The 14,240-nt window shown below is 38.4% G+C and overlaps 1 protein-coding gene across 4 annotated transcripts in view; it reads left to right on the top strand.

Moving 5' to 3' along the window:
• AIG1 (androgen induced 1) overlaps positions 1-14,240 on the top strand; it is a 326,437-nt gene that overhangs the window by 272,018 nt on the left and 40,179 nt on the right. For 2 of the 4 annotated variants that reach the window (XM_069077425.1, XM_069077426.1), the window contains exon 4: positions 10,200-10,315. The exons of the other annotated variants lie outside the window; for them this stretch is intronic. In XM_069077425.1, coding sequence (XP_068933526.1) covers positions 10,200-10,315 — 116 coding nt within the window. The remainder of the gene's footprint in view (positions 1-10,199; positions 10,316-14,240) is intronic. 4 annotated transcript variants of the gene reach the window in all.

Raw genomic sequence — 14,240 nt, 5'->3', positions numbered from 1 at the left:
TCATCCAGGAAGATAGATCAAGGCTTAGTCACTAAAAAATACATGCCAGGACTTCTCAGCTCCGTAGCATCATCACACCCCAGAAGGAAAGCATGTCATGACAGTAAATCAATAACCTCTTGGAGACAATTCGTTTCTGAAATATTCTTGATTAATTACGCCAGTGCATGTTCATTCGGCAACATGACTCTGCTCTAGCATTAACCTAATGCTTTTTGCATGAAGCGGCATTAGAACTGGCTCCCATAAGTCAAATTGGACATTTCAAATCAGCCTTTAAAGGATCGAGTTATAGATTTTATAATGTCTCCATGTCAAACATAATTGCCTTTATTGCTGCTTCTAGACTTTTGCTAATCAATCAAAATAACATTTATTTTAACATAAACAATGGCAAATTAAAACCATGTGAAATCACTGCCTTTGTTAGATAAGTAGGGCATCTTCAGACTCCTTGTGGCATGCACAGACAACAGTGGAACAGTGTGATGAGATGATGTAGCCCTGTGGTAAAGTGCATTACTGATTACTTTAACTCCAGAAAAGTATATATGCTGTATGTTTTATAAAGATGCCATTTAAGCTCCTTTTCCAGTTACACTGTGGAAGTGAGGAAGCAACATTGATTCTGATGATCTCACCTACCTTTTTGGAATCCCAAAGGGGAATATTTTAATCAGAAAATTACAAATTTTCCTTTGAATATGTGTTTTTAATAAGTGTATAGGATTCCTAAATGAGATTATACTATATTTAAGGAACTGATTTTTTTTCCCTCAGTAGAACATAACTCCAATATTATGGTAGAAGGAAATGGGAAAATAAGATTCACTTAACAGGAATTCTTCAGATAAAAGTTTTGCTGAAATGCATCTACCGTTGGATCTTTGGATCACACAACAGATATATTTCTGAAAAGTATGTAAAATCAGTTTTGTCAGTCAGATCTTATTTTCTCATAAATTGAAATTTCAGAGATGCTTCTAAGGTTAGGTTTCTTTGCCTCCCATCTTCCCCACCCTCATTTCTAGTAATTGCAGATTGCTCTCACAAAACAGTACTCTTCTTCACACCTTCACTATGGCACGGAACCTGGGAGCTTTCAATATGGCTTCTCCTGCCAGACTTATACATTATAAATCATCCTTGTGTGGCTATCCTACAAGGCCTTTTGTCTATATTCTCTCATAAGTCCTCCACAGAGGGCATTTATTCAGTTCTCACTTGGCTGTATTCCCTTCAACTTCATTATGCCCCAGAAACAGCTTCATACTGTAAGATCACTTCAGCCCTAGCACTCTCACTACAGAAGTACCCTCTGTCCTTTAACCCCCCTCCCTCTGATTGCATAGCTTTTCTCAGAACCTCCATTTAAGGGAGATGCACAAGCCATCCAGATGAAGAAGTTGAATCAAATAGAAAGACATGCCGAGTCACACAGCTAGTGAGTATCCAAAGCCTGATTTGAACTCAGATTTTTCTCACTCCAAATCCTACAAAAGAAATCAAGAAAAGGAACAATATGGGAAAAAAATTGAAAAGAGACCTCAAACAACATTGTTGCACAATGACATCCTAAATACCTTACAATCAAATCCCATTATAAAAACGCAAAACTGTAAAAAATTATTCAACCACCCACTTATAATCGTTTATGATATTGTTCCTATGGGAGTAGCTGCCCTCTGTGCCACTTCTTCTAACAGAATTTTTTTAGGAACCAGCAAACAAAGTTCCTTCCTCCTTTCTTCGCTGTTATTATTATCTCTTAGGTTTTTGTACCCATCTTGATTTTTAAATAGACCTTCCACTAGCTGTTGTAGATAATATCTTTTTGCCACAGATGATAGTTCTCAATGCAGATGGAATCCTGGGCCTGGAATTAGAAAATGGGAACTCTGCAACTTAATTCTAGTGCTTTCTCTCTGTTAATTATTTCCTACTTATCCTAGAAATAGTTTGCTTTCTGTATATTGGTTTGTATGTTTTCTCCCCCATGTAAACTTCTTGAGGACGGGGTGGTTTTTTGCCTCTTTTTATATCCCTAGCACTTAGCACAGTGCCTGACACATAGTGACCTCTTAATAAATGTTTATTGATTGACTGAAAGTTGCATGCAACTTAAACAAATTATTTAATTAAAATTTTATAATTTAAAAAGAAGATATCAATACTTACATGCTATCTCACAGGGTTCCAGTAGAAATCAAATGCAAATTTATGTAGAGTGCTTTGTAACCCTAAAGCACTATGTAAATATCAGGGTTTATTTTGTTATTATTTATTTGTTACTCTCACAAACATGGAGAGTGATTAACTTCCAGGTCACCATTGTGAAACTAGTTATGTAGATGAAACTACCTTCTATAAAGGGCATCTCTGTGCTTTGATTGCTATAAGAATTATTAATGGTCTATGTACAAGTTCCTCAGAATAGGTATTTATCTTACAATAAACAGTAGCAAAAATGCCTGGACAGTCTCGGAAGAGATCCAGAATCAAGATAAAACCAGCATCTCAGCCCTTAAGGGAGCCTAAGGTATCCATGAGAGGAGAAAGCTGAATCTGATTTGTGGAGAAATCAGAAAATATCTCAGTTGTTAAGACAAGATATCCTGTGTTAACCAAAAAGAACAGAAACAACAACCCCAACAAGGGCATCTGTCTCCACATTAAGGGGAAAGCACCATCTGACCTAATCAAGTATAGTTTCATCCATTGGATTAGCAGAGTAATAAGGACCCTTAGTAGTTGAAGTCAGGTTTCTAGCTCTAATATCATGGTTTTCCAGAAGCCCATAGCAGGATTTCTCTCTATTGGAGCTACCCAGGCTGCTAGTTGTCATCTCTAAGAGAAGCACCAACCACTCAGAATTTACATTGAGATTGTTCCCACTTTAGAACTGTCCAGTCTACTTAGGTGATGTCCCTTCAGCCCAAATCTTAGTTACTTATGTCAAGTGTTTGATGTCATAATTCGGTGTCAAATTATATATGGTCAGTAATTTTACCTTGGTCCTATGTATACACAGAACTTATTTACTCAGAGACATAGTTACATTCCTCTCAGAATTTATAGATTGGAAACTAGGTGATGCAGTGGATAGAGCCTGGGAATTAAAGTAAGGAAGGCTTGAGCTCAAATCTTGCCTCAAACACTTACTGGCTACACGATTCTGGGCAAGTCACTTAACCTGTCTGTGCCCTAGATTCCTCCTCTGTAAAATGGGTGCAACTGTACCTACCTCCCTTTCTCCCAAAGTGGTTGTGAGATTATTTGGATATTTGTAAAGTACTTTATAAATAATGTCTATTATTACAAATTAAGACAACTGTGCCCAGGAGTTTTCTTAGCACCTAGTAGAGTCCCACATGCAAGTACTTCTTATTTATTCCTGTGACTTTACAAAAACAACATCTATTTAACCCAAAACATTTACATTTCATCTTAGGGTGGGAAGCTCCAAATGTGGCCTTTTTCAAGTTTTCTACATTCAACATAAAACCATACTCATATATCTGCTGTTACTGTTTAGTTGTTTCAGTCATGTCCTATTCTTCATGACCCAATTTGGCATTTTCTTGGCAAAGATTCTGGAATCGTTTGCCATTTCCTTCTCCAGCTCATTTTACAGATGAGGAAACTGAGATAAATAGGGTTAAATGACTTGTCTAGGATCCCATGGTTAGTTAAGTGTCTAAGGCTGGATTTGAACTCAGATCTTCCTGACTCCAGACCATGTGCTCTATCCACTCTTCACCATCTACATGCCCCCCCATATACCTACCCATCCCCATCATTAATGGTTGATCCTAGTCAAGTCATTTACCTCCCTGAGCCTCAATATTTTTCCTCTTTGAAATGGGAGTAAGAAAGTTTACACAGTTAGTATAGTACTGGATAGAGTGTTAGACTTGGGAACTCAGGAAAACCTGAGTTCAAATCCCAACTCTGAGATGTACTAGCAATGTAACCATGGGAAAATAAGATTTGCTTCTATTTCCTCATTTGTTAAATTGTAGTAGTAATAATACCTGCAATGCCTGCCTCTTAGGGTTGTTTGGGAGGATCAAATGTAATCAAGTGTTAACTCACTGGTTTGTAAACCTTAAGACTCTAAAGAAATATTGATTTTATTATTTCTTCCTTGACAGGGTTGTGAAAAAAGTACTTTATAAACTTTGAAGTGTTAAAAAAAAAATACAAGCAACCAACATACTTCTTTTTCACTTCTCTACTCTCCATTTCTCCTTTTCTCCACTTCTGCCCTTGATCATGTCCCTATTGCCATGTATCCATTCTCTTTGGATTTAGAGGGATATAATGTGGTTGAACATAGGGACAGCAGGTTAAGTATGGCATGAGTCTGGAAGAGACTGGGAATAAGGGAACAACCACAATTGTGCTTGCTAGAGGGGGAAGAGGAGAGTGGAAAAGTGGAAGGTGGAGAAGTCATCTCTTCTTAGGAGCTGTATGCAAGGTGGGAAAATCAAAGAGAAGTAGAGTAAGTTGGGCTTTCATGTGGCTTCCTAGTCTGATTAGGAGGGAAAGGGGGCTTCAGTAGAGCCAGAATTCCAGCTCCTCTTTTCCCTTACATTTATCAGACACCAAGTCAGTCCAGATTTTTTTATAATGTTGCCATCCTTCAGAACAGCATCAGTAGGCCAATCACTCAGGCCAACCCAAGTCTTCCTTCCATTATGCCCAAGGAACAAACTCTTTGAGGTCAAAATGACACTAACGTACCCAGGGCAGAATTCATTATCTTTCCCTTTAAAGCCAGTCTTCCTCCAAATTTCTCTTTCAAGCACTAACAACCTTTTAATTACTCAAATTCTAAACCTTAGACTCATCCTCAATTCTTCCCTCTCCCTCAGTGCCTCCCTTCCCAACCCCATATCCAATCCGTTGCAGTTTCCTTGGCAAATCAGAATATTCTTCCCAAAGATTAAGCTCAGTCAATGATTTATGACTTGTGCTACTTAATTCAGGCATCATCCCCTAGTCACTTCAAATCATTTTTTGTTGAGATTCTAATTTTTCATGGACATGGGATTTAATCTATGAAGATATTCTCCTAATCAAAACAATTATTATTTCATAAATATTCTTTTAGAATTTCCAAGGCTAAAACATTCATTAACCTGTGAGCCACTTGGTGATGAGTTTCTTTGGACATAGCCCAGCTGGTTCTTGAAAACTGCCATCTATGGGCCCATACTCCAAGTCTTTACAGCTTGGGGTGGGACCTGCCAAATCTGCCCTTCTTGGCTTAGCCATCACCTGCCTCCATGCCTTTGCGTATACTCTCTCCTGTGCCTGACATATATTCTTCTCAATTTCCCTGTTTCTATCAAGAGTACCATCATCTTCCTAGTCACCCAACTTGGAATCTTAGTGTCACACTTAGCTGGGGTAGCTTGGTGGTACAGTGAGCCTGGAGTTAAGAAGATGAGTTCAGATTTGACCTCAAACACTTATTAGCTGTGTGATCTTGTTTAAGTCACTTAACCCTCTATATGCCTCAGTTTCCTAACCTGTAAAATGAGAATAATAGCACCTACCTCCCAGGGTTGTTGTGAGCATCAAATAAGAAAATAATTGTAAAGCACTTTAGCACAGTGCTTGACACATAGTAAAGGCTAAAAAAGTCATCGTTGCTATTATTATATGAAGAAACCAGGGCTAGATGTAGGAGAAGTCTCTGTCCAAGAGCAACAAAATTCAGTAGAAACATTGTATATAGTTATTTTAAGGGTTGTGCAATTTTGTGTTCTGATGGGAGTTTAACTCTCTCAGCAAAATAGCAAGAATAATTAGGTAAACTAGAAAGCTACCAGATGGCAGTTCTAGGATCCCTTACTGTAGGTGATAGGGTAAGGGTTCCCAATATTCAGCTGGTATGAGAACCCATCTGGAGCTTCTTGCCCTGATCCGACTTTTGCTTCATGCTCTAGGCACCAAGATAGCTAATTACATATCCTGAAGAGACTCAGAACCTCGTAATCTCCAGCTGCCGACCTAGCACCTTTCTTAAGAAATTTAAAAGATGAAATCAGGCAGTAGGTCAACAAGACAAGGAACAACTAACTGTCAGACAGCTGTTTCCCCCATGACTTCTAGTCTCCTTTATACTGATTGAGTCCATATTAGTCATTTGTCAACTAGAAGCTAGAAAGTGTGTGACTGCGGTTAACAGACCAGGGCTTGATATACTCATCTACCTGAGTTGGAATTTAGTGCTGGATACATTCTAGCCATTTTTCTTTCATATTGCTGTTTGGAAATGTCATACAATGAAATTCAAGAAATACTTACTGTGTGCAAGGGTACTCTTTCTACTACCTGGATTCACTCAGAAAAATAATGTGCTTTATGAAAGAACATATGATCAAGATCAGGTTTTTTTCTTCTAAATAGTTTTGTTTTAAGACTAATTGATAGTTAGCCCAGTCATTAATAAGCAACAGATTCTTCCAGGCAAGCAGAATCTAGCAGATTTCCTTAAGAAAATCTACCAAACAATAGCTTTTTTGGTTTTTTTACACACAGTACAGATGTAGCCCTCTCCCAACTCCCCTTCAGTCAGTTGGTTCATCATCTGGGTGTGACTGCCTGGATTTCTCCCCAGATGGTGACTAAGTTGAAGGATTCCTCCTTGGAAGGAGAAAGAGATCTGTGTCCATGGAATGTCATAAATCTGGAGTTAATTCTTGATGTCATACTGATACCCGGAGATGTATAACATTAACTCATCAAGCTGTTGCAGCTTTTTCTGGGAGAGTTTGCAAATTCGAAAGGGTCAAAGCCTATGGATAGATGTTTATCTTAGAATCTCAGTTAGAAGGAGCTTCAGGAACCATCTCCACTCTGGTCCTGTACAAGAATCCCCTCTATCACATATCTGACAAGTGCTCATAAAGTCTTTGTGTAAAGAACTCTCTGGAGGTGGAACCCACTACATTCCAAGATGGTCAGTTTCATCGTTGGAGGGCCCTGATTTTTAGTGTAAATTAGCCAATTTATAATTACTATATAATGTTCCTAGTTCTCTGGGGCCACACAGAACCTCATCGAGTTATTGAAGTTACAGTTAAGTAACTGTATAAGACCACTAAATAAACTCTTCTCAAGCAGTGATTAGAAATAGCTACAATATGCAATTTTCCGCCAATCTATGTAATAATAGATAAGTCCCACTCTGATACTTCATTTTATTGTGGAAGGGACCCTCAGTTCTTGAAAGCCACACCTGAAGAACGTAAACTCTCTCAGGGCCTGCCAAGCTTCAAAGTATTCAAGTAGAGTCTCAGACAGTATCTATGTTCCAAGGACCAGCCTTCCTAAGTATGGAGACACTTAGAAACTGTATACTGGTTCCTTTATGATGAATTCTTTGGTTGGGACAACCTGTAATTTTCGTTATGACCTTGTTTTTTTGGAGTATATATATATATATATATATATATATATATATGCTCTTTAGCTACTAGGAACTTGGATAGGCTCACCCATTCCTCTTGGTACCCAAACCCCAGTCTCCCACCCTCCTAATTCCTCCATACAACTTTCACTGATGAGATGAGTACCTTGAACAGCTTTTTTTGCAATGTTAAAAATTGTTTGTCCATTTGAAGACTTTGACTGCCTTTTCCTGGTGAATTTACTGTTTGGCATAGGGAATTTATTCAAAGTCCCTTCCAATTATGAAATCTGAAAGACAGCAAAACCATCAACCAACAAGCTGGAGTGTTGCCTGAACAACTGAAGAATATTCTGATTGGTTATTTGAACTCATTAAAAATCAGAGAAGAGAGAAATATACAACACACTGGACTAGGTGTCAGGATAACTAGGTTCTAGTTCCACTTCTACTACTAACTAGCTATAAGACTTAGAACAAGTCATTTTATCTCTCTGGGATTTGGTATCCTCATGGGGTGGGTAGTGGGTCGGATATGGGGTCCTGTGCAACATGTTGGGAGTCTTCTTTGCTGCTGCTGATATTACAAAGGCTACCAATGTAAGATGCAGACTATCCATTGGATCACTTGTGGTCCTTTTTTATTTGTTATATATTTCTTTGTTTATACATTTAAATCACTCCTTTGTAATTTCTTATTTATCATGGGTTGTATGTAGCCTGTTCATAGCTCTAAAATAGCAGAAATATAAATTCCCCCATGATTTCCTTCAAAGCCAGTTATACTGTTTAAAAGGCAACCACACTACCACCAAAAAGCTGCTGAAGGAAAATGTAGAAAACTCCCCTAAGTTCTGAATTACCCACCTGACATTCTCTGAATGCCAGACATTAATTACTAATATTTTGAGACTCAGAAGTTAACCAGAGTACTGTTACATCTTGTGAGCCAAAGGTTTTTCACTGTTTTATTATTTCCTATTCAAGTAATTTCGTTCTTTTTTTTTCTATGAAAATAAACAATAAATTCTTCCAAAACTGTACTGTTTGATCTCCCAAAGATCTTTTTTGCTCGCCAAGGCATACCTACCACCTGTTTCCATTCGGCCCTAATACCAATGAATGCTTGGAAAACTTCACTAAGTAAACACCAAGTTCAGAATTTTCTCCCTGGAACATCACACCACAGATAAAACAAAGATGCTCTTCTGGCTTATGAGCCCGTGAAAGGAATTAAAACTGCCAAATGTCTCTCCATAATTCAGTTTGATTCAATAAACATTTATTAAGTGCCTACTCTGTGTCAGGCACTATGTAAAGCACTGAGGATACAAAAGAGGCAAAAGGCAGTTCCTGCCGTAAAGGAGCTTAATGGGTAAGACAAACTCAAAATGGTTATACTCTGACCTAGGAACAATTTTAAGCCTCTTGCATTTAAGTCAGTTCAGAAGACCACTCAGAATTGCCCATGTTTTCTCCAGATTTCAGCTCCTAGGACAGCAACTTCTTTGGGGATACTATAAGCTTTTTTAAATGATTTTTTAAAATAAGCATTCATTTACTTTTCTTCCTCCCTTTCCCTCTCTCCTCTCTTAAAAACAAAACAAAACAAAAATGCAGTTAAACAAAACCAGTTTCTGACTTGGTCATATCCAAAATATGTCTCATTCTGCATATTTAGTCCATCACCTCTTTGTCAGGGGGTAGGCAGTGTGGAGGAAATAATTTTTACTTATTAATTGCTATTGTTTTAACCTAGCTTTATGTGGCTAGAAATTATCTAGAAATTATCCCCAGGGGTGGGGAACCTGTGGCCTCAAATCCTTTTATTAAGGGGATTTGTTCTGTGAAGTTTGGATTAAATTAAAGGGCCACACTCGAGGACCTAGAGGGCCACATGTGGCTCCTAGGCTGCACATTCCCTACCCTTGGTCTAACCCAAAGCTTACAGTAAAGGTCAGACTGACCTCAGAGATGCTCCAGGGAGTTGGAAACCTATGCCAGAAATGCTTGGGTCCCCCCAAAACATTTATGTTTTGGGTCTGTTACCCAGGTCTTGTTTAGGCTCCACCCAAACCTTTGTTTTGGGTTCTCCAATAGCTTGTGTTTCAGCTTCACCCCATTTTTATTGACTGTTTATGCTTAACTGCTGAAATACATTTCAAGCAAAATGTCTTTATGAAGAAGTTCATATGCCGATTTTAACTCTATATGATATAAACCTCACAGAGATTCTAGAGGGAGCTTCGCCTTTTTCCAGTGCTCTCCTCTGCTGAACGAACAATAAAGTTCCTTCTAAAACTTTTTCAGGTTTTGGAATTTGTTCTTGACCTACTACAATAGCATTCTTCATCAGCAGCACTCTGGAATCATAGTTGGTCATTGTGTTGATCAGAGTAATAGAATATGACTGGGTGCTATATTTATACATTCTACAACATGTTAAATGGATCTAGCCAAAGCCTTATCTTATCTGACCAAGGGCCAGTACATTAAAACTAGCCTATGGGTGATATAAAATGAGGACATATTCATTTCAACATCTTGTTTCTTGCTATAGAAAAGCTTCAAAAATAATAAGTAAAAACACACATGAAATCATGTATGTCCTTATAGATGGAGTCAAGTCCATCTCATCTCTAATTCCATACTTTGTTGTTTCCTTGCTTTAATTGGCTAGGAGTTTCCATTGACACTGAAGAATAGTTCAAGGTGTAGTGACAATGAGCTGTCTCACCTGGTGGTTGTTTTTGTTTTTTGGGTTATTTTTTTTTAGCATACAACAGTGCTGCCGTTTATATTAATCGAGATGAGGACATCGCATCATCAGTATCCCAGCAGGAGCTGTGGACTTGCTGCAGTGTGCACCTTTGCTGTTGGCTATATATTATGGTAAGGACTGTGCATGCTGTGTTTTCATATTGTATTAGATTTTGCACTGCTAAATTTGGGCACATATTTCATTATGGATATAATCACTAACAGATTCACACTGCGTGCCTCATTTGGTCCAAGACCTGGGCTTTGTCTAGTTTCCCCAGTTGCTTATATTTTTAGAAAATATATGCCAAACCTCACACAACAGGAATTTGTTGAACAATCCCATGTAAGCAACGGTCTCTCCAAGGCTGCATTTTTCAACCCTTTTTTCAAACTAAATGTTTTTCTTGGACTCTGATTTTATTACTTACGGACCTTTTTTTTTTTTTTTTGCTTAGTGTTTGTGTGTATCTTTTTCCTTTTTCTGTCTTTCTTTCTTCCTATCTTTTTTGTTGTTGTTGTTAAAGGAGTTGTCCTATGAAACCAAAATGGGAAGAGGCTAATGATTTCCTCCTGCACAATACTTTAAATCCTGTCTAAAAGAGCTGAAAAAGTCTGTTTCCCTGGTTTAGTTTACAATCTATTCCAGAATTAATTTGCAAATGCAAATCTATTTCATGGTTTTTAAATATATCCTGGAACATATTTTTTTTAATTACCCTTGTTATCTTGGGGAATATTGGACTGTAACTAACTAGGGGACATAAGACTTACCTAATAAAAGGGATTTTAGCTTTCTTCAGAAGTGTTTTGGGTCTGCACATAGTTCACATTTTGTTCATGATCAAGACCCCTTTCAAAGTCGCATTTGGTATTAATACTCACCAAGAGGGCATCTAGCACCTCCCTGTATTCTCTCTTGTTCTGAGGTCTAGCTCACCATCTTTGAGCTTGAAGGTGTGGATGAAGTCCTTCCAGGTTCATCAGTGTTGTACTTTATCCCAACCAAAGAAGGTCACTGAAGTGTGTTCCCTTTCTTCTGGAAAGTGAATTGGAAAGCTCTGGCTCTGCAGAGGATTCCGTTCCTGCCAGCCCAGAAATGCACAATAAAGCTGAGTACTATACTTCACATAGTTTAAAGGAGTGATCACATAATGCCCTAAATTTGAACAGAAGAGGGATTCACTGCCAGGATGCCAGATAGTCAGCTCTTAGAGCAGCTTTTTTTTTTTAATGGCCTGAGTAAGTTTATGACCATTCCCAGTCAGTGATCACCATTTCCCCCAAAAAAACCACAGGCACTTATGCCCACTGTAAGAGTAATAAAATCTTCTGCTTTGTTGTCTGGTTCATGGTTCGTTGAAAGGATTAAGAAGACTGTCTTTTTTCCTTTTTTATTCTTTTCTTTATATAGTTGGCCTAGGTACCCTACCCTCTTCTGTTCTTCCCTCTTTCTCTGCCTCTCTTCCTGAGTCAATCAACAGTATGTATTAAGCATCTGCTATGTGTCAGGCTCTGTACTAGATGCTGAGGATACAAAGAAATAAGTTAAATAGTCCTTGTCCTCAAGAAACTTGCATTTTATCAGGGATGAAGATATGTGTATGAATATATATACACACGTACATATCTTTATGTATACGTGTATTTATATGTATTTACGTACAAACTAAGTATGTAAAAAAATATTTCTTTTGGGGGAGGTGTTGGAAAGAAGGTGTGAGCAGCTAGAAGGATTAGAATCCTCAAACATCAAAAGACTTATTTCTACTAAGTGAGGGTCCCATAAATGAGATGAAACTATAAAATAATGGGATTTGAAATCACACCTCCAGGTCAGCATTCTCAAAGTTGTTGCCATGGGAGGCTGTTGACCTACAATATTGCAATGATGCTGCCATTGTTGAAAACATTTTTTTTTTTATAAACTCCTTCTTTGGGAACCAGTTTACAAGCCACACAAGAAAATTAATCTTGTTACTTTGTAGCATGTCTTTTATATGGATGGGAATGGAAATTTTTTACTCTGGGAACTTTGGCTGTGTTTCTGCAGTCATTTATATGCTGTCAAATCATTTGCATCCAGTTGGGCCCCAGAGGTTCAGGAACTCAGTTCTGATGTACTCCCCCCCCCCCCTCGTCTGTGTGACTATCTCAAACTATGCACCAAAGCCCATGGGAAATACCATGTATACTTCATTACAAACCCCCAGATCTCTTAGTAAAATGAAGCACCACTCACTCTTTTCAGGCCAACTGAGGGCTCTTGCCAGCTTTGCATATTCCTTAAGCCAGCCTGTATTTTTTTGGAACCTCTCTGCATTAGCCAGCTAGTTCTCTCAGGTTTGTCCTAAGAATGCTCTCAAAGTGTAGTTTTTCCTTTGGTATTCTGCCCCAGGCATTCATAGCAAAGCCAACCCCCAAACAATGCCCCACACATTAGAGGTCACATTATGTAAATCCAGGGATTTAATTGTTACCAAAAAGCTTGTAGCTTTCTCTCCCTCCCAGCTCATCTCAGGGCCCTCGAGCCCAAAAACAACAGCCAGATTTTCCAGATATGACATCCTTTAATGCCCTACCAGTGGTGTAACTGGAAAGTCTGGGACCCCCTGCCAAAATTCAGAAAATTACCATATCCTTTGGTAATTGCAAAATAAATAGATCTCCCTTACTACTTGGGGATAACTTTACACCTAGGGAGAGAGGGAAAGGAGGCCCCTGACTAGTATTGCCTTTTTTTGCTCTTTTCCATTAACACTTTATCCGGGTTGACCTGGGGCCCAAGAATATTTAACCCTGTGGCGGAAGAGAAGGGAAGAAAAGGGAATAAGCATTTATATAGCACCTACTGTGTACTATATATTATATACATGGCACTAAATTTTTTTTTTAACAAATTCTTTCTCATTCGATCCTTACAACAACCATGTGAGGTGAGTGATACTATTATCCCTAGTTTTACAGTTGAGGAAACTGAGGGTCACACAACTTCTCAGGGTCTGAAATGAGATTTGAACTCAGTTCTTCTGGTCTCCCGCCCAGGACTTTCACTATACCACCAGCTGCCTCAGCAATCTAAGTAATTGATCTTGAGCAAGTAATTCTTACTTCTTTAATGTATTTTGCTGTAGCAGGTACTATGTACAAAGTGGTACTGATAAGGTACTGGTCCAAGCCAAAACATTTTCCCTTTACTCCAAAAGAATTTGAGTCCCATTTGTCCATAGCCTCTCTTTCTCCAGGCCATCCTTCTTACTGTTGCCAAAGTCCTGTTCTAAGGGGATGGTCAAATCACTTTCCCTGTCCAAACCTTGTCATGGTTTTTCATTGCCTCCTGAGTAAACCTCCTCCACAGTCTGGTTCAACTTGCTTGGGAGTCAGCATGGTGCAGTGGATTATTATTATTACAATTAATAATGACAACAACAGTTAGCATTTACCTAGCACTTTTAAGGTTGGCAAAGCACTTTACAAATATTATCTCATTTTATCCTCACGAAAGTCTGAATAGGGTTGGTGCTATTATTATCCCCATTTTACAGATGAGGAAACTGAGTTAAGTGATTTGCCCTGAGTCACACAACTAGTAATTATCTAAGGCCGGATTTAAGCTCAGGTCTTGACTCTAGGCACAGTGTTCTATCCATTGCACCACCTATCTGCCATCTAGCCTTGAACCTGGAATCAGGAAGACCAAGGTTCAAATCCAGATTCAGATACTTACTAGCTGTGTGACTTTAGGCAACTCACATAATTTCTCTGTACTTCACTTTCCTCAGCTGTAAAACGAGGGGATTGGATTCCATTGGCTTCTAAGACCCTTCCACACCCCTCAAAAATTTATGATTTTATGATCCTACCCTATTTTTTGAATTTCTCTTCCCTTCACCAAAACAAATGCATGCCCATACATCTACACAAAGATTATATGTGTGGATATTATACAATCTACTATACTTTAACATATACACACACATATGTAGTACAGAAAATGTAATTGTAGAAATTGGAGCACCATAACACCAACCCAGGTACTCTGTTAACTCCTTCCCTA

This window comes from Petaurus breviceps, unplaced genomic scaffold (assembly GCF_028583685.1).
Source record: "Petaurus breviceps papuanus isolate PSGF00001 unplaced genomic scaffold, PetGlider_PUasm1.0 90977, whole genome shotgun sequence".
NCBI lineage: Eukaryota > Metazoa > Chordata > Mammalia > Diprotodontia > Petauridae > Petaurus > Petaurus breviceps.
This window is presented reverse-complemented; position numbering and strand designations above follow the sequence as displayed.